The 21,011-nt window shown below is 41.7% G+C and overlaps 2 protein-coding genes across 4 annotated transcripts; one reads left to right on the forward strand and one right to left on the reverse strand.

Moving 5' to 3' along the window:
- Positions 1 to 29: 29 nt before the first annotated feature.
- Positions 30 to 7,648, reverse strand: mastl (microtubule associated serine/threonine kinase-like). Of its 2 annotated transcripts, XM_042068558.1 has the most exons (13): positions 7,354 to 7,648; positions 7,047 to 7,184; positions 6,492 to 6,631; positions 6,313 to 6,401; positions 5,928 to 6,034; positions 5,274 to 5,436; positions 4,910 to 5,076; positions 2,895 to 4,055; positions 2,354 to 2,495; positions 2,188 to 2,202; positions 1,553 to 1,666; positions 973 to 1,074; positions 30 to 621 (listed from the first exon to the last, which is right to left on the reverse strand). In XM_042068558.1, exons 1-13 carry the CDS (start codon positions 7,540 to 7,542, stop codon positions 464 to 466), a joined length of 2,685 nt encoding a protein of 894 aa, XP_041924492.1. In that variant the 5' UTR covers positions 7,543 to 7,648; the 3' UTR covers positions 30 to 463. The 2 variants fall into 2 exon arrangements, with proteins under 2 accessions (XP_041924492.1, XP_041924493.1); XM_042068559.1 differs by lacking the exon at positions 2,188 to 2,202 and having other exon boundaries at positions 7,354 to 7,641.
- Positions 7,649 to 8,677: 1,029 nt separating this feature from the next.
- Positions 8,678 to 20,225, forward strand: LOC121688581 (ATP-dependent zinc metalloprotease YME1L1-like). Of its 2 annotated transcripts, none has more exons than XM_042068264.1 (18): positions 8,678 to 8,887; positions 10,310 to 10,441; positions 11,078 to 11,261; positions 11,768 to 11,866; positions 13,343 to 13,452; positions 14,055 to 14,205; positions 14,527 to 14,634; positions 14,935 to 15,108; positions 15,451 to 15,603; positions 15,785 to 15,917; positions 16,128 to 16,190; positions 16,555 to 16,667; positions 16,949 to 17,104; positions 17,312 to 17,463; positions 17,710 to 17,836; positions 18,051 to 18,124; positions 18,698 to 18,784; positions 19,039 to 20,225. In XM_042068264.1, exons 1-18 carry the CDS (start codon positions 8,855 to 8,857, stop codon positions 19,180 to 19,182), a joined length of 2,193 nt encoding a protein of 730 aa, XP_041924198.1. In that variant the 5' UTR covers positions 8,678 to 8,854; the 3' UTR covers positions 19,183 to 20,225. The 2 variants fall into 2 exon arrangements, with proteins under 2 accessions (XP_041924198.1, XP_041924199.1); XM_042068265.1 differs by having other exon boundaries at positions 8,679 to 8,887; positions 14,527 to 14,610.
- Positions 20,226 to 21,011: the final 786 nt, after the last annotated feature.

Below are 21,011 nucleotides of genomic sequence, written 5' to 3' on the forward strand. Positions count from 1 at the left end.
TGCATTGTAAATAACTGAAGGTGGCCTAGTTTACCATTAGTTGTCCATTTTTATTTGTAAGCATTATTTCTCAAGCACTTACATGTCATAAAACAGTCAAATAAGTGTTTTAAGACTTTATCCAAATGGATATATGAATACAGTATAGGGATCCACAAATAATTTTGAAGGAAAAGAAAAAGTAATGCTCTAAAAATACATTTAGGAAAACAACACAATGCAACGAGCAACATACGATCTCAACGAGCACCATTATATATATTAAATAGATATATTAAAATGAATTTTCTCTCACTAAGAAAATATAACAACCTAAAATGAACACAACCTTCATCAGAATACACTACCCATATTTAAATGTATACAGATAGGTGTGCTTTGTCTTAAAATAATGCTGAATAGGTGTGCACGTGATCAGAGACTAGAAAAGAAAGAGTACCAGACATCCAGCCCAGGCTATCCCCTACATACTGAACCCTGAGAGGGCAAGGTGCTGAGCAGTGTTCCTGGCATCAAAGTAGGATGTGTCCGTCTCGTCTTCAGGCTGTGGGATAAAAGGCATCTTCTGGTTCTGCAGGTTGTCCCAGTCCAAACCCTCAAAGAAGGGGTGCACCTTGAGCTCTAAGGAGACACACACACAAAAATAAAATAAAAATAGCCAAACACAGAAATATTTTATCTTAAACAGTGGAGATTTTCATTGAATGAGTAACCAGAAGGAAGTCACTTACAGTATGTTTTCAGTAATATGCCCTGTAAGCTGATTGATCATCTTACATTTAATTAATTTACACAATTGAGCTTTGGCATGTTCGCTATGCATGATCATGCACTTGATGCAACTTGATTAATTAACTTTGGTTGTACATTTTCTGGTAAATAATAGCTCAATCAATTGAAACAAGGTCAACATTAGTACCAGTAATTTGATAACTGCACTTTGCCTGTAAAGTGTGATACAGATAGTCTCACCTTTCAGGCCTGCACGTTTGGTCATGTCCATGTGTAGCAAAATCTCTATGGCATCTCTAGCATTGTGGGATATCTCCTCTTCGGCATCAGGCCAAGGGATGTCTACAAGCACAAAATGCAAGAAAAATGTAAGGCCTGTTGAAAATACTAATATTATGGACAGAATACCAGCTGAGATCAGTTGCATTGTTTTTTTTTAATCAGGGGAGCAGTTTTCGGATTACATTATGTGCTTACATAATTGCAAAAGGGTTCTTCAATGTTTTCTCAGTCAAATGATAATGATTTTAAAATGATATCAGATTAGTAAACAGAATGTCCTTTTGGAACATTGGATAAAAGGTTGCTGATAATAGGCAATGTAGATATTGCATTAAAGATCAGCCATTTCTTTCTACAACGGTCGAAAACCCTTTAGACCGGTAGTGTATATATTTATTTATAGAGCAGTTAATTATGTTGACAGCAAGCCTAACATTAAAGCCACCAAACTGATGTTGTTGAACTGTGAATATAATTAAACTTCAGCCACAAATGTATTCAACTGGTGAATGGTGATGGATGAACAGATAACACTCACCTCTGTTCAGAATGTTCTGGAACACCAGCTGGGGGCTCTCGTCATTAAACGGAGGGATTCCTGTGAGGAACTCAAACAGGCAGACCCCAAGTGCCCACCAATCGACCATAACATCTGAACAGAGATATGTTAATTACTTACTCTGCACAACGGCCATTTCACACATGAGAAGGGGGCAGAGGGAAAGGTTAGAGTGTGAAATGTGTTCTAGTCTAGGCTGTGGAAGCAGGGGGTAAGCTGTTATCAATGTCACAATCAAGGCATTTCAATTTATGTACAACAAATGAATGGCATGATTTGTGAAGACCAAATCAGGATCAAAAGAACAGCGACACAGCCCATGATTGTTACAAACATCAAAACACGGACAACAAATGTTGGCCTTGTGATGGTCATCTGTTCACCGTTTTCGGAGCAAGGGTTGTTTGAAAGTAAAATAAAAATAAAACAATTAGTCCCTGAAAAACCAGTGGAGGACCACTGAAGCAGTTAGAGCATAAGATACACCAGTACCCAAATCTCATTGCTAAAATAAACCCGGTCCTTTACCCTGGGACAAAAAGCACTGCCAGCACATGCAGGAAAACATCCCCCAATGTACCGTAGTCACAAAACCACATCTATGACAAACTTACCACCAATACCAATTCCTGAAACTCAAAAAGAGGGATTGTTAGATGCCAATATTCTAAAAAGTCTCTCAAATGACTATACAACTAACTTTTCCAGTTGTAGAACAATGAGTTTTCGGACCAATGTTCATGTAAACTGGCAATTAATCATTGGCTTTTTTATTCTTACCATGTGGTTTTCCCAAGAGCAGCTCAGGGGCCAGGTAATCCGGGGTGCCCAAAATTGGGGCACTCTGCACGGGCTCCGGACCCCTACGAACACTCTTGGGGGTCCTGAAGGGGGTGTGCACCATGGCCATCGGGGTTGGAGTCTAGACACACAACAGAAATAAAGCACTTAATTTCCCCTTTTCTATTTTTTTTTGTTCAGCATAAAATTAGCTTGTCATTTAATTGTCATTCAAGTTACAGTGCAATTATAAGTCTCAAGTAAAGGTCCTTTTCAAAATATCCAAACTTTTAAGATTTAAGGGTTACATGTTGTGCTGCATTACTTTGTCTATCTGACAAGTATCAACCATATATATATATATATATATATATATATATATATATATATATATATATATATATATATATATATATATATATATATATATATATATATGAATTGTATTTCTCAAGCTCAAGAGTTGTTTCTTCTGAAAGTAGTCTAAGTTGTTGTATTTTGTAGTGTAACACTATTCCAGTTTCTGCTTCAGAGCTCCTACCTGCTGCACAGAACTCCCGAAGCTGGGCCTTTTCTTCTGGACAGGTGTCATGACGGAGCTGAGAAAGGAGGTGCAGGCGGACATCTCCATGGGCTCCACTGAGCCGAGGCTGAGGCGCGAGCAGCAGGACAGGCTGGAGCGATTGATGGAGCTGCAGTAGCTGCGGAAGGCCACCACGTTCCGTGGCCGCAGGAAGGACGGCGACTTGGCGCCGCTGCTGGACTGACCGAGGAGCCGCCGCTGGAACAGGAAGCCGGAGCCAGCCCCGGACGTGGGCACGGTGATCGGGGCATTAGAGGCAGGGCCAGTGGCCACCAGGGGGAAGCAGGCCGAGAGGTTGTGGTCGTCCAGCTCCTCCAGCGATGAGGACAGTGCTTCTTTAGGGCTCTCGACTGGAGGTGGCACGAATGGGTCGGAACCGATGATGGACATGTCGTGGGCCGAGCTCTCAGAATCTAAGCTCAGGTTCCTGTGCACATCTTGGGCGTCGCTGAACGAGGAGGAAAAGCTCGACTTGCCAGCTGCGGCGGCAACTGCCTCCTCCCCAGGGTCCTCCAGCTCACAAAGCAGGTTCTTGGCCACCTCGGCTGAGCTGGACTGAGTCGGCCCGGGCCTCTTTGTCTCCCTCTGGCCTCCTGACCCACCCTGGCGCACCCCTAGCCCCACAGTGAAGAGCCCTGTCAGTCCTGTGCTGTACCTCCCGTCCTCCTCCCCAGGCACCCGTGAGCTTCGCTGGAAGTCCGTGTCACCCCTTTTGGCTTGCAGCCCCATGGCCTCAGGGCTCCGGTCCACCTCCTCAAAATTCCGCTTGGCTGACTTCACGGAAGGTTGGATGGCCCCACGCAGGCTAGGAACAGGAGTGCATACACCGGCTCTCCAATGAGCACATCCTGCTGGGTTAGCAGGGCTGCAGTCCTCCTTGTCGAACTGGAGCCTCTTGCCTGTCGAGATGTTGATTTTTCCCTGGATTGGCCCTGCAGAGGCAAAGTCTAGCTGTCCTCTGACTGGGTGTGCCCTGAGGTCCTGGTTGCCCAATGACATGAGAGCATTGTCGCGCCCAGGAATTCGCTCTGATGATGCAAGGGGGGTGTCAATCTTCCCAGCTATGTTCAGCTGATCTTTACCTTCCTCAGGAGGCATGTTCTGAGATTCTTGGCATTCCTAAGCATACAGATGAGAGACCATTTATAATAAGTAATTAAACCCTAATAACCCAAATAATGCTGACCAAGGTAGAATTATTCAATCTAATGAAAACTAAAGTTAAAACTAGGCTACTATACTTGTTCATTTGATGTACTAAACAGTAAATGCCAAAAACAACATGATGTTAACTCATTGAGAGCCAAAAACGTAATATTAAGTTTTTCCTTCCCATGCATTGAGTGCCAAAAACGTAATATTAAGTTTTTAGCTTTTTTTTTAAATTACGAAACTAGACACTCTAACACACCTTATATGTGATTTTGGGAACTCTGTGATTAATGGAAATGAAATATATGACGATCGAAAACTCATGAAAACGCACAATCTGGACATTTTTATCATAACTCGGTTGCCGCTTTGGGTCGAATCAGTGACGCATGCACGTCAGGTCAAAACCAGGCCATTTTTGTGGGTCTATCACTAGGTGGCAGTCTCGCCAGGTCTCGCTGATCACTTCCCAGAAAGTTTACACAAGTAAGTAACAGGCAACACTTTATATTTCATGAAAGACGTTATATCTCCATTTCTAGAAAAAAAAAAAAACAGCGATTTTGATGAAAAATAGCCACTGTTTAGCTTGGGATTTCTCAGGAACAGAGCGTGTAGAAATACACGGTTTGCACCCACCGAGAGCTTAAAGTCTCACCTTTTAAACGAGCCATTGTATGTGTTCATAGCTATAACACAGAATATGCTGTGGCTGTACAAAAATCATCAACAATGGTCTAGATTGCTGGCATTCTAGGACAAAGCTCCTGAAAACAGCTTGGCATTCAATGAGTTAAGAAGACTTTAAAGTGGTGAAATACCAAGTCTTCCCACAGAGGGCTGATGCAGCTTTCAGAGTCTGTGGCAGAGGGACAGATGCATGACTGGTTGCTCCCAGTGCTCTGTGCGTCACAGCGTTGTCTGGACTTCATCAGCTTGGGGGTGAGACTTTTGGCCAACATTCCTGCACTGAACATACTGCTGCGTCCTGAAATGCAAAATGAAATTGTTGTCATCGATCAGTTTGTCAGTCAGTGAACAAGTAAATACTTTAGCACACTTATATCTGCATACATCCATGTACATAAATGTTACAAAGGTGCTGATGTCAGGAGGTTATATCAAGAAAAGAATCCATGCGTATGAGAACGTCAGGTATCAGGCATCACCATGGGTTGAGCATACCTAAGGCTCGTGTGGAGCACATGGGGGAACTGAAGCTGTTCCTCCTCCTCCTCTCGCGAGGGGAGCCGAGCGAGGTTTTCCGCGTCTCCAGCTTCCCGCATGTCTTGGAGCTGGACACAGCTGACAGGCTGCAGTGGCGTTTTCCTTCCATCAATGGAGTGTTCTGATTGGTTGACAGATAAAAAGGAGGGAAGTTGGCAAGAATGGAAGTGAAACAGGAAGAGCTTGATACCACTGAAAACCTGCTCTTAGCATCATCAGGCATCACATGCATTAGGAATGGTTTTAAATTTTGCATAATTACTTGTTGATTACGTGTTGATAGCCTAGGTAAACCCAGACAAACCTGTTAGCAAATTTGAATTTGCTCTGCAGGTTCGTCTTGAAAGGATCCCATTGGCTCCCGTTTCTAAACGTAACCAGCAATGAAGGTTTTAAATGCAGTTGTTTACTCAATTCCAAAGAAAATAAACATCCATATCTGTTTAACCCTTTCACCATCAGCACAGCCATTAGTTGTGTTGAATGTCATCATATAAAGCCCATGCCATGCCGGATAGACGATTGTGACTGGATGGGTTTTTGGTGAATTGGAAACGGGCATCAATGGGATGGGATTCACCCAGGCTACAGTGATGAGATTTTTACACTTACAAGTCCAAGAGAGCTGATCAGTGACAGCACTTGACCAGGTGTCCGAAAATAAGCTTTATTTGGCTTTGCCAAGGAGGGTGTGGTAAGAATATCTGTCAGGCTTAGCTCTGAAGGGTAAAGGAGAAAATTTGATTTCACATAAACAAGAAAGATGTAAAGTAGATATTTTATAAAATCATGGAATGTTTGACAGATTGCATTACAAACATATGCACTCATTTGAAACAATTATAATTCATCATTTGTACAAATATCTGTGTAGATTTACAGTTCAGTAAATGGTGTGATCACTGGTATATGTTGGGGCATGTGACTCCTCTTAGGGAACGCAACTGTTAAAAATCCAGTCTGAGCAGTTTGACAGATTATTTTGCTTTTGTCATACCTCTTTCCATCTTAACCTTTGAGAGACCAAAGTCTGTAAGCTTGATGTGTCCTTCGTTAGAGATCAACATGTTGTCAGGTTTCAGGTCCCTGTGAATGACGACATGTATGTTTCAAACACCCAGCATAAGTTAAAAACCAGAAAAACCTGGAAGTGAGCAATGCAAAATGATAACCAACCTGTGAATTATTCCATGGCGATGAAGATAATCCAAAGCAAGTGCAACCTCTGATATAAACTTCAGAGACATGTCTTCATCGAAATATCCATAAATATGAAGTAATGATTTCACATCACCTCCAATCAGATATTCCATCACCTATAAAAAAAAAGAATAATTGCAGTGTTTGTTAAAATATCAGCAAAAACTTATGTAGGGCTGCAACTAACAATTATTTTCATAGTCAATTAATCTGCTGATTATTTTCTCAATCAATTGATTAGTTGTTTGGTTGATCAATAAAATGACATTTTTATCTTTTTCCAAAACCCAGGATTATGTCCTCAAATGCTTGGGTTTGTCCACATGCCAAAGACAATTGATTTACTGTCATAGAGGAGTAAGTACAGTCGTAAATTTTCAAGTTTAAGAATCTGCAATTAGATAATATTGAGAGGTGTTTTCCTTTTTGACAATTTGACAACTACTCCATTACTCGATTAATTGTTTCATCCCTACTTATATGTAGACAAAAGTGGCAATACTTTACTGACAGACTACTATAATAACTTACCAAATATACTTTAATTGCTGTTTGCAAGGAGTAGAACAAGTGCACCACAAAAGGACTTTTGCTGAGGGCCAAAGCATCTCGCTCTGCCCTCATCTGCTCCGTCATATTTTTATCAACCATGTCGGCCTTGTTTACGACCTGTGAATGTAAATCCAACGTAAAGACCATATTTATTAGACTGATGATTTACCAGTTGTGACTCTAAAATGCGATATGTTTAGCTACCTGGGCAGCCACAACCCAACAACATTTAACAGGCGAACTAGCCTAACATTGCCAGTTAGGTTTAGGCTACAATAAAGCTTACCTTTATTGCGTACAACCGTGAGTTGCATTTCTTTCTTGCGAGATAGACCTTACCAAAAGCTCCGCGACTGATAGGCTTTACCACGATGAAGTCTTCGATTGATGGTGGCTTGGGTACATCGGCAGATATAATTGTATCGTTAATTGAGGACTCCTTATCAGGTTTTGTTTTTTCCCCCTCGAAATCCATGACTGGGATGTTTTGAAAATTTGAAATGCCCTCTCGGTTTCGAGGTCCTACGTCTACGTGACGTATATATGGACTTGCAAGGTAGATGCCTGTTATCTAGAACTCCGGTAGATGGAAAGAGGAAAAACGTTCAAAATATCTCAACAATATACATGATATGTCAGAGAAAAAATGTATGTAGTATTTGTGTAAATACAAATATATTTCATAGAATATATCAGATACAAACCGATCATTTGATATTCAGGCAGATTAAGGGGCAGCTATATTTTCTGGGATAAATGATCAACTGTTTCATAATGAAAGAAGCTGAAAATAGTCTTCTGTGTTGGCCTTTTAATTTTACTGTCGTTGAGGCCGACTAGTCCTTTCTGACTGTTTGATGGTAGAGCCTTTGTACTGTCAATTAAATCATTCAGTAGAATAGCTTAGTCCAGTTAGTTTCTGTAGCCTATTTTTGGTTCAGGCCAAAATGTATGATTGTTTCATTCCTGGACGTTAGCTCTCCATGGATGTCTTTCAGTTGTTTTTAGCCAATTAACCACGTGTACCTAAAAACACAAAGACTTCGCATCAACCATTACAAATCCAAATAGATACAATAATTTATTAGAGAGTGGAGATGTGCATCGTTGTTGGAGTGAAGGCCTAATAATGTATGGGTCAGAGAATGTCTAATAAGTAAACGGGCACTGCACGGGTTTAAATGAGGGTCTCTAATGCTGCGTTCCAGACAGCAGCTTAGCCCGTAAGTTACAACTTCATCAAGTCATATGCCTCACGACTTCCAGGCAAAGTGATAACAAGTCACGACAAACCCTTCTGCGGCGGTTGTTTATGTGTCTGTGACGGTAACCGTGAGTACAACGATCTGGTACGAGTTCACAGGTTTGACTGTCGTTCCAGGGCACTTTCACGGGTTATGAAAACACAGGTTACGGGTTGCTGGAACGACCCATAACAAGATGTGCGGCATGTCGGAGAGAGTATACGTGCTACAGGCTCATTCGACTTCATCCAGCGCTGCGCAGAACTGGCTGCTGTTATGCCTGTTTTCATTATGCAAAAGTCGCGCATTCGTCACGTTCAACCAGATCTGCGCAGCGCTGCACGATGTTGAATGAGCCTTTACAGAATGACGTAACAATATGTCCCCCGGTAGCATTCACGGCGAGAACCTCCTTTCCTCAGCATTTGGAAGTAACGATAGTCAGTCGAGTGAAATAACAGGGGGAAACAAAAGGGCAGAAGGTGGGGTGGGCTCCAGATTTTGACAGGAACGCACAGGGACTGCTTCCAATAACCCGGAGCGATGTTTTCCCTCCCTACAACGTTTCAACCACAGGTACAAACTGTTAACGTTACCTAGTGCTACTACTCAGCTAGCTCGGGGTTACGACCATGTTAGCTGGGTGCTAAAGGTATTTTTTCTGAGAGTTGGAGGCGGCTTACTCAACGTTGATGTGTGAACGACAAATAAAACACGAGTAGCACAGATGTATTGGTTAACTACTGTTGTTGTCAGTTAACCAGAGCTATGCGAAGAGTGTTACATTAGTAGATGTGTGGCTAACGTTAAGTTGGCAATGAAGTTCTGCCTCGTTAGCTAACTAAAGTTACCACCTTGACAATGGATGGGTAACGCTAACGCAAGCTTTTGTTTAAGTCCTTTCACTACATTGATCAGCTGAGGTGGTAAAATATATTAACCTGAGTGGGATTCTCTGAAGGCTTTATATATATGTATTTTTTTTTTACATAAAGTTGGTTTGCCAAGAAAGTAGAGAGCATACCTAACGCAGTACTGAAAGCTAACTAGCCTAGCATCCAGTTACGTGACCATAGACATACTGTTCGTGGCAGCCGGCTAGCTAACGTTAGTTCTAGCATGTTATGGTATGGCGCTTGTGTAACATTTAGCAGCTAGCTAATAGATAACGGGAAAGCAAACACAACCATTGACTCTGTATTTGGCGTAAGTTGTACTATGTTAAAATAGGTATCAGATGACCCTGAATCATTGTATTTCATCATTGAATAACGTTATTGATATGTATTCCATATGTTTATATCAAGATCGCTAACATTAGGGTTAGGTTATGTTACTATTGGATGTCGTAGCGGTCGATTACACAATCAGGTGCCGGTTGTCATTGGAAGACACTAGAATAACCACCACTGACAGTAGTTACAGTCTGGCAATGCTAACCAGCTTGAATTTTGTGGAATGGTACGTTCAACGCATAGCACGCAACGCATAGCGTGTTAAATGCAGAATGCGGATATTTTCGACAGATTTATACTTCAAACACATGTTGTTGTGGTTATGGTAGCTTGTTCTATGTAGCAGCTGGACTCAAACTTCCGTTTTGTGTTATTAAACCGACATCGGTTACGAGGTTACTCGTTTTGCCCTTTCAGTGCGTTGATACACAGTACACGCGTTGCTAATACAGAACCAGCTTTACACTGAATAAATGCCTTCACGAACTCATGGTAGATTGGCAAGTGAAGTTGAACCCAACTAAATTCTTTCACTCAACCTGTGCAATAGATGTGTGTACCTTTCAGTCTCATGGTGTCCAATCAACGAGCTAAACTGCTATCACTTGGACATAAATACATAACACATTATTACAAATGCTTAATTATATCATCATATAGGAACAATGTCCCCTATACGTTTTCACTGTAACCTTGCCACCACAGCCCTGGGATTTTATGATTATCATCAATAATAATAGTTTATGGTCCTTTGTTTGTTTAGGTCACAGTGCCACTGACACACCTTATCAATGCCCTCCATTCCATCAAAACCTCAGCCAGCTCTGCAGCCACAGCATCTGTGCAGAGTCTGCAAAAGGATTTCCCACCAGAGCAGGATCCTCTGCTCAAAGAGGTAAGGCAGCATAGTGCACCTCTTAGTAGAATGTAACTCGACAAAGTACAGCATTTATTTCATAAGTACAAACATAAGCTATGACAAATGTTCCTTGTTCATCCTCTCAAATCCAAAGCACAATTGAGGCAATAGTCAAATTGCAATTTTCCCTAACTGCCTCTTGTACTATGCTAAAATAGGTAACAACTTCAACTACATTTCATACTAGTGAGTCAGGCCCGTTTTAAACTGTAACTTTGTTACTTTTAATACTTTCCTGTATAATAAATATGAAATGAAATGAGCTTCATTTGCTGTTGGATGAAAATTATTCACATAATTAATTACTTGCATCAAATCAAGTCTCTATGTTCTATAAACTGGAGCTTTTCTCAGCTGTCTTATTTGTTTCTTTCATCAGATGATAAATATGCCTTACATGATTGATAAAGCATTTTCATCCTGACATTGGATGACTGTTAAAGACGAATAACGAGTGTAATCTTTTGTCGGGGATGTTGGATTAATCGGAGTAGTTTTGAGTAAAATTATCTGATGTTGTAAAATACAAACACTACACTAAAATCTGGCCTCTCCTTTTTACGGCAAAATTGCATCTTATCAAACTCCACATGTTGTACCTTGTGTTCTCAGCCCACAGTGAGCTTACGGGAGCTGGGCTTGTCTGACCTAGGAGTTGGTCAGCTCAGCGAGCTGGTCAGTAGGCTCCTGCCAAGGTTGGGCCCAGGAGAAAGCCGAGTCCCTGCTCTCCCTCACTACTCTCCCAGCTGGAAAACATCACACATCTCGACCGACTCTTTCTTCAGAAACAAACATGGTGAGGTTTCACGTCATTTCGTCTTTGGGAGTTGTAATGTGTCTTCGATATGGGGACAGATTGCTTTTCACAATGAAGATTTGGAAGTTCTATATGGGACAGAGTAATATGAACACAATGATGGGGCTGGATGATTAAGGCAAAATATGTAGTTGCAAATTTTCAGACCGATGTCGTGATTCGATTTGTGGTTTTTAATTTTTTTTTTTTTTAAAGTCAAGCTTCGGTTCAGTATTCACTATGTAATTAGATATTTTTGTTACCACATGAGGTACCATCAACACATTAGCTGCTATATATTCTAGGATATATTAAAGATTAAAACTTTAATATATGATATGAATTACTTCCAAGTGTTTGTGGCATTGATTTTATTGACCTAGAATTGAGAACATGTCAGTGTACTGTAGTACCTTTATCATAAAAGCTGTGTAATAAAATGTGTTATAAGTAAAATTAGAGTATATGGTTCTCACTGCACTCATATGTGTCTGTTCTTCTTCTAGGGTTCTCCAGAGGAGTGGGGCTGTTCCAGCCTTCAGCATTCCATAGACATGGTTCTAGTCCTCTACAGGCAGTCTGCTCAGAGCTCCAACACTGGCCTGGTAATATCGGTCACATTTAGACCACAATGTTTAGAACAGTTTGTGCAAGAAATGTGTCAATTTCGGGGCACATATTGTTGTGTCATGTTTTTGGTACAGTGTAGCTTGGAAATATTGTAGTCAAGTCAAGTCAGTTTTATTTAGTATAGCCAGAGACTTTCTAATGAGGAGACACAGCACTCAAAAAATACTCCATAGAAATGCATGGGGCTAGTTTGTCACGGCAATATGGCCGTTGTCTACACATATCACACCCCTTCCTCGGCAAACCGTCGACATGTGAATACATTGAGCCAATCATATGGTGTGTTGTGAAGACACCGTGCCAATCATGTGTTGTGATCTCGCCGCTGGAGCAAGATTGGTGTTGTGAAGACTTGCGCACGCGCAGTTTGACCCAAAGACTGTGCCCGATGAGTGCCCATAAAACGTTGGTATATGGCCGCCGAGTGGAGGGACTTGCCTAAAAGGACTTTGGTATAGCGCATTTAACATGCACAAAGTGCAACCCAAAGCGCTCCACATACAAGACATTGACAAAAAATGCCAGACGGAGCGGTGTAGTCGCCAGCATTGACACCACATGACAAAAACATTTTAAAAAATAACAAACACAAAAGATGCCGGACGGAGCGGCGTAGTCGTCAGCGTTCCCGTGACACTAAGACATACAAGACAGACAACACAGCAAATTGAAAATGAATAAATAAAATAATAATAATCATGTTAAAATTAGTCCAATTTCCAACTGGCTGAAAAAGTCCAAGGGCAATGATGACCCGCGTGAAACTGCCAATGCAAGACCAACAAAGTTCTTTCACGGACCAACTCAGAGAATTTAGCACTACTGGCAGTCTGGAGAGCAGAGCACCGGAAGAACAGTAGTCTGAAGTCATGATGGGCGATCTTCCTGCTGATCAGCAGCTCGGTGGCTTTAGCAAGACGTTTGTTGCTTCATGGCTCCCGACGTCGCCATCAGAGCTCCCCGCATCAGCACTCAATCCAGACTGCAGGCACTAGAGTCTGCTCTCCATGCAAATGTAGAACTGTGTAAAATTGTTGTCTGTGTATGTATCATTACTATTATTGTATTGTATGTATTGTACTATTGTTCTTCTTAAAGGAACACGCGACTATTTCATGGAATTGGTTTATTCACCGTCTCCCCTAGAGTTAGATAAGTGAGCAAAAACATTTTTGTCTCCGTGCATGCATTGTCTTAGTCCGGCAGCACCCCGGCTAGCTTAGCATAGTGAATGGAGTCTCTCGTCGCCGGATAGCATGCCGTGAGTAAAAGTGAGCCAAACAAAACAATCCCTAATTACATCTCGTGACCTGCCTATTCACAATGAGTACAAATGGCAATGCAGATTAAGACAAGGCAATTTCCTAGGCAGATATTGACTTCGGACTATATTGGGACGAATTTTGCTGAATACCTTGAATAACCTATTCACCCAATGTCCGTCCATGCAGTATGGGTCCAGCATCGAGGCTTCAAGACCTTACGGTCCGGAAAGAGGCGTCTGCAGGCGGGCTATGAGAGCCCAGTCGAGCCGGAAGGCTATACTCCAGCCTTTATAAAGGTTAGTTGGGTCGAGAAAGACTCTTGAATTTCCCCTTGGGGATCAATCAAGTATCTATCATACTCAAGACTGTGTGTATGTGTAGTTTTCAGATTACATTATGTGCTTACACAATTGCAAAAGGGTTCTTCAATGTTTTCAATGTTAGCCTTTTAAAATTATATCAGATTATTAAACAGAATGTGCCTTTGGAACATTGGATGAATGGTTGCTGATAATGGGCATCTGTATACTTATATCTGTATACATACTAGATATTGCATTAAAGATCAGCCATTTCTTTTTACAACATTAATGATGAAAACATTAAGTACATTTCTAAGTGACTCCAAACTAATGAACAGTAGTGTATGTACACTCATTTACATTATGTCAGAGTTGGCCAAGGACTGGTTTCAAATAGTTTTACTGCCTAGACGTAGCCGAGCGGGCTGTTCCTCCGCTTACATGGCAGAGTCCATGTGTCTCATGACCACTCACTGGCAGCTCTCACTAATCCCATTGTTACTGGTGTAACCGCTCAACCTGCCCTCCCTCCCTCCTTCAATTCAATCTTTTCTTTTTTCTCCCTCTCTCTCTCTTCTTTGCTCTTTGGATCACAGGGTCTGCTGATGAAGGAGAAAGGCCCAGTGATAGACAGCGTAGACGGCATAATGAAACAGAGGAATCTGTCTGGCAATGAGCAAGATGCCTTTAAAGCCGGCTTCACAGAAGGCTTCATGAAGTCCCAGTCTTTTACCCAAAGAACACAAGGCATGGCTCTACACAGACACATTGACATATATTACATATGTTGCTTGTTACAAAAATATAATTAGCAAATTCATGCCCTTCTTTCATGTTATTTAGTCAATGGTAATAATTATGTGTGCATCAGCATTTGAAACTATATAAGTAGCAGTGTTTAATTTTGTCCATGAGGTTTAGTAATGTGCGTAGATGAGATGAATGTACATATACATTTTTCTGAGGTACCACAGGGTGATGCTGTTGAGTCAAGAGTAACTAAGGTTGATGGGTATTGTGAGTTCAACTTCCCTCCTCTGTGTGTGTGTGGTGTGTGTGATTTGGCAGATTCACTAAGGAGAACACGCTTGATCCTTCTGGTCCTCCTCCTGGTTGGCATCTATGGCTTGGCCAAAACCCCGTTCCTTTCGGGTAAAAGCTCCTTTTCTGATACTGGTTTGTGTCAGACTTTATTTACTTTCTAGTGTGTGCTGTTGATTTCTCAGATTAGTCAGGCTCATACTCTGTGCACAGATATCTTTACTCTGATATCTGTGCATGCGTATGTATTCAGAGGGATACATGCTTAAAGCTTTGTGTGATTTCTAACATGCTTCAGCATGAACTAATTTTGTATTCTACACCAAAATAAGGTACCAAGACACTGACACTAAATGTTTCACTTCTACTATCTCAAGTAATACAGCCAATGATCTTGGGCCCTAACCTTGGGGATTCCCCTTTTTTCTCCAACAGTGCGCTTCCGCACCACCTCTGGCCTGGATTCAGCTGTGGACCCAGTCCAGGTGAAGAATGTGACCTTTGAGCATGTGAAGGGCGTCGAAGAGGCCAAGAACGAGCTGCAGGAGGTGGTCGAGTTCCTCAGGAACCCTCAGAAATTCACAGTTTTAGGTGGAAAGCTCCCCAAAGGTGAGAACAGGCCAGAAAATAAGGTACCCATCACTGCTGTCAGGTGTAAACCTTATGTAAATCTCCAAATGTAAAAAAAAGATTTTTTTTTAAATTAATTAGATGCAGTTTATTATTAAGTTGTAATTTCTAGTATGGCATTGCTGATATGTAAATCCTTTTATTATTTTTTTAGTATTATAGAATTTTCTGTATAGCTGCTAGTCATTAAATGTCATTCAGTGGCTCATGCAGAGTAATGGGGAAAACAGTAAAACCTTTTGTTGGACTGTATCATTGTGAATCCTTGTGATTGGTCTTTGATAGCTAGTATTTGTCTCCATCATGGGCTCTGTCTTGTAGGTATCCTGCTGGTAGGCCCTCCAGGCACAGGGAAGACGCTGCTGGCCAGGGCAGTGGCTGGCGAGGCTGATGTGCCCTTCTACTATGCCTCCGGCTCGGAGTTCGATGAGATGTTTGTGGGCGTGGGAGCCAGTCGCATCAGGAACCTCTTCAGTGAGTCCCTGTGGCAATCCATAGTTTCACATCTCATGGTGACATTTATGTGTGTTGTGTTCCTCAAAGACACACAGTATTTCTTCTTTGGCCTGAAGTTGCATTGAATAAGAGAGAATGTTGTAAAATCACTACATAAGCGCAAAAGCGGCATCATGTTTCTGTTGTTCGTTTTCCTCAGAGGAGGCAAAGGCCAATGCCCCGTGTGTCATCTTCATTGATGAGCTGGACAGTGTGGGTGGGAAAAGAATAGAATCTCCCATGCACCCCTACTCCAGACAGACCATCAACCAGCTGCTGGCAGAGATGGATGGGTAAGTATTTAATCAAAAACGTGTTCTGTTAGTTATCAGTGAGAGAATCCATAATGATTTTATAGGAGTATTTGTTTTTGTTTACTCAGTCAAGCTGTTGCATTGCCAGCCAGTAGGTGTTATGCTATAAGAGAATTGTGCTCATTTAAGATGAGATGTCTGCATAGCCTGTGGTTAGTGTTTTGATTATCATCTTTTCTTTATTTACAGGTTTAAGCCAAATGAAGGGGTCATCGTTATTGGCGCCACAAACTTTGCTGAGGCTTTAGATAAGTAAGTTTCATTGGAGAATGCATTTATTCCACAGCTCTGTCTGTTTGGATTGGCCAAAGCAGTGAGGATATCTCTGATTCTTTGCCAAATCTTATAGGCTTATGGGGTCAGTCACCCTGAGTTGGATTTTTGTTAGCCTAAATGTGAATTCATACATAAAATGTCTGTCACAAGGGGATTAAGAACAACTAAACTGAATCTCATAATTGGGGTGAATTCCATTGTCCAAACTGTCCTCTGTTCACCTGACTGCCAGGAGTACAGCCATTCTGCAATCAGGAGTTTAGTCTGACAGGCTTTCACCTTATCAGATTTGTATAGCATTTAAAGCTGATGAGCAGGGGTTGTCTGGATTGTTCTGCAGTGCCTTGATCCGTCCAGGAAGATTTGACATGCAGGTGACTGTCCCTCGTCCAGATGTGAAAGGACGCACCGAGATCCTCAACTGGTACTTGAAGAAAATCAAAATGGATGAAGGTATGGCTGAAGTGAATGAGCACAGCAATGTTTTATGTGTATACTTTTAGTGGGTTTATAGTTTTTGTTGTTGTTTTCAATGCTAGCTATTGAATGTGATTTGATTCGAGACATGAGTTTATGGTCTCTCTGATGTGAAAGTGCTTCTATTTTGTAGACTTTAAGTCAAACTCCAGTCAGAATGGTGGACAGGACACCAAAATGCCTCTTTGATGAATTATTCACAAACTGATTGAGCATACACATGGTCTAACCTGACCACCCTTGTCTTCTTCATCCAGGTATTAATGCAGAGATCATTGCCAGAGGTACTGTGGGCTTCTCCGGGGCCGAGTTGGAGAACCTGGTTAACCAGGCAGCTCTCAAGGCTGCTGTCGATGGCAAAGACATGGTCACCATGAAGGATCTGGAGTTCGCTAAGGACAAGATTCTCATGGGTGTGTGCCATACCTACCCTCCCACTTCCTCCTCACTTCCATCTAACCCTGCCCCCTTCAAATGCAATAATCCTTCCCCACTCTCTCCCATTCTTCTTAAGTCATGGGAGTGAGCTTTAAGTCAGAAACTTCTTGTTTAATTCTCCTTTAACCTACATTTGCTCCTCCACCTTACTTCCATTTCTCCTCCCCTCATGTAATGGACAGGCCCTGAACGCAGGAGTGTGGACATCGACGCAAAGAACAAGACCATCACTGCCTACCACGAGTCTGGCCACGCCATCGTGGCCTACTACACCAAAGATGCCATGCCCATCAACAAAGCTACCATCATGCCCCGTGGACCTACTCTTGGTCATGTGTGTACCCCTTGTCTTTTAAATTTAAATTAGTTTCACAATTTCCCTTTTGTTAATGCTTACATTGTTCATTACTGCTGATGTGGTCATAATGTAGAGGTCAAATGTACTTTATGCTCGGTTAATGCATTATATTGATTGTGCAGACTCACCCTCAGATTGTAGTGTCTGATTCAGTATAAATATCCCCAAAATATTGGCTGGGTCATTGTGTGTCATTTGATTGTGGGGTCATGTGGGTCGCAGGTGTCCATGCTGCCCGAGAATGACCGCTGGAGCGAGACCCGAGCCCAGCTGCTGGCCCAGATGGATGTCAGCATGGGGGGGCGCGTGGCGGAGGAGCTCATATTCGGAGACGAGAACATCACCACAGGTGACTGGGCAAAATATTTTTTTTTCTTTCAGCTCTCTCTTTCTCTCTGGCCCTGCTAACCTTGATGCCCCCCTTTTTTTCTGTTGCCTTTCTTCGACTGTGTACTTTCTGTCTCCATGTTTGGCTATACTTTCATGGTTGTATTTTGGAGTTGATCTCCTAAAACATCACCAATTTGTTTATTTTATTTTTATTTTATTTATTTTTTTTACAGGTGCATCAAGTGACTTTGATGGAGCCACCAGGATAGCCAAGATGATGGTGACTCGTTTTGGGATGAGCAACAAGGTAACCCCTGTGGTAACTTTGTTTGTGTGTGTAGACTGGATAAAGCCCAACAATCAGCCTTTGTTGTAGTAGTCTTAGCCAGTCTCAAAAAGAGGCACAATTCATGGACAGTCAGGCCCCCTCATAGCCTCAGGGCTCCGTCTGATCAGCTTGGGTAATGAAGCAGTCCAAAGGAAAAGTGGGTTCATTTTAGCCAACAGTGGATCTTCTGCAGGAAGCCTCAGTCGTGGTGAAATGGCATTCTCAGAGAAACATTCCAGACATAAGTCCCTGCTCCTAATCCTTTCCCCCTGTAGCTATGTCCAGCCTGAAATGTTTGACGTTAACACGGTTCAACCCTCACAGGGAGTCCGCCATGAACTCTCTGAAGCTAGTCTTCCTTGGAGTTCAACTTAATTTGCCGACAATTCCATATGATCATTTATAACGGCCATTTAAAAAGTGCCAATAGAGGCTTCCTGCATTAGTTGTGGTGCTAAGCTCATGAGTCCGGCCTCTTTGGCCTGCTTCTGAGCCTGCTGGTTGTGTAAGCGGTCTGTTGCGATTTGTCATTGTTCTGCCGGCATGTTCCAGCTGGGGGTGATGACCTATGCTGACCTAACAAAGCAGAGTCCAGAGACACAGGCTGCCATTGAACAGGAAGTCAGGGTCCTGCTACAGGTGAGTGGACTGTCCCACACACATTGCCACAGAAGACTACTTGTTTTACATATTTAAATATTAAATGATATCTAGTTGCTTTATATAATTTCTATTGTTAACATTACTTCTTACAAGCTAAAGTATGCTTCTATCCTCTCATTTAATTACACATGTTGATGTCTTATAGTGCAATTTTATGCCAAGGTTTTCTCTCCACAATACAAATGTCATTTTCGATACGGAGGCCTAATTCTTCGCGTGCCTTGTCGCAGGATTCTTATGAACGTGCTAAGAACCTCTTGAAGAAATACAGCAAAGAGCACGAGAAGCTGGCAGATGCCCTGCTGACCTACGAGACATTGGACGGCAAGGAGATAAAGATGTTGCTGGAGGGGAAGGCCTTAGACCCTAGATGATGTCGCCTGCGGAAAAGACTGATACCAATGCCCCATGTGTAAATATCTCCCAGTGCAATTATGTTGCAGGGATGACAAAGACTTTTGTTTCTTTTACTTTTTTTTTTTTTTTTAAACCACTTTCAGCCCATTTTCTTTATACTCAGATGTAGCCCGTTGATTTGCCCCCAAACAAAATCTCCTTTCAGTAATCCAATTGGTCATTAACATCAACTTAATTCTTTTTATTTTTTTAGTTTTTTTTTTTTTTTAGTTTTTTTTTCAGGACATTCAGGCGTGTAAAAGCTTCTCCAAATGTCTCACACCTGCATGGTAAGACGGTGTGCAAAGGAAGGTAGTGGACACTCATCTCACTCTGCAGTATCAGATATACCTTCATAGAGAATCCCATCACGTAATGATGTTTTACATTGTAACAGTTGAGGGGAATAAACTTTTAGTTGCAAAGCAACTAGTACTGTATATCACCTCAAATAACCTTTCTGTGATCAGGATATTTGTGGAGACTTGAAATTAGCTCTCCACTTTTTATTGCAGCTGTGAGGAGAATCTAAAATGTGAAGGCATATTTAACTCCTGATGCAGTCTCTCTTGAGCAACAGGTTTAGTGTGACTTTGGAAAGCAAGTATTCTTGCATAGCAACCCCCCCCCCCCCCCCTCCCCCCCTCACCCACCCACCCTTTGCATCATGTAATGGTTGGAGTGTTCAGTCTGTAAATTGTACATTCTAGGTTTTGTTGTCTTCAAGTAGTAGGACAGGGTTGACTTCCCTCTCAGCTTGAATTAGAGTTTAAATTGTTGCATTCAAATAAAGATGACTGTAACAATTCTATCCATTTAAGTTATTCAGGTGGAGCCAACTGGCTCCATCTTCTCTCCATATGCTTGAATCAATATGTAAGAGATTTAAAATAAAAGTCAAGTGTATATAAGTGTGCGTATATGAATGTTAACCAATACCGTTACCCAGGTCTGTTTCTGAAATCAGAAGAAAAAAAATATTTGTGCTATGGAAACATGAATAAAAGCCTCCATAACTTTTCTTCAAGTGTCACTTATTCAAATACATGACAATGTCTTACAGGTTTAGTATTTTGTACTTTTCAGCAAACCTTTCAGACATCTGAAAAGGTTTCTGAGAGGATTATCCTAGAATCTGTGCTTTCAAAACTTCAATTTTTGTTAAAAAGAAGATGCACTCATTCGAAGCACAACGTGAATGTCTGTCATTATCCATCTCCAGTCTGAGCATAGTCCTTCCATTGTCTTTCTAAATAATGGGGAATGTGTCCCCAAACCACCAGCCCCCAGTCACAAACGACGTGGGGTAGAAGTGGCTATTTAAACAGCCCTCTGCTGAGTCCTTTAGAGGAATATTAAGTGCCCCTTTTTGGTGAGCCAACAAGTTTAGAGTTTATCCCTGAACTACTCATTACAATAGCTGATGGGTTAATAAAACCAAATACTGAAATGGTAAAGTAATTGTTAAATGGCATTTAAGATGATGTGTTGCATCAAAGGGACAAAGGTAGCCATTCATTGCTCTCTGGTAGTGGCATCTCAGTGAATATCACCAGTGTTGACCAGTAATTGAAGGTTTTTGTTCCAGTAAAGTTAATTGAAGGGCATAGGTTTTTTTGAGAACCTTTCAGTCCTCAAATGACACAAGATCAGCTCAGTCATGGTAAGCTTTATAAGGAGAGAGACTAGCCATACCACACTGATTTCAGGAAGTTCTGGCTTGCTATTGTGTTGTGCTGTTAAAAAGGAGAATTCATGTATAGGTCTTAACATGTAATGTTATTGCTGGATTTGATGGGGGGAAAAA

The sequence above is a fragment of the Alosa sapidissima genome, chromosome 17 (assembly GCF_018492685.1).
Source record: "Alosa sapidissima isolate fAloSap1 chromosome 17, fAloSap1.pri, whole genome shotgun sequence".
Lineage (NCBI taxonomy): Eukaryota > Metazoa > Chordata > Actinopteri > Clupeiformes > Clupeidae > Alosa > Alosa sapidissima.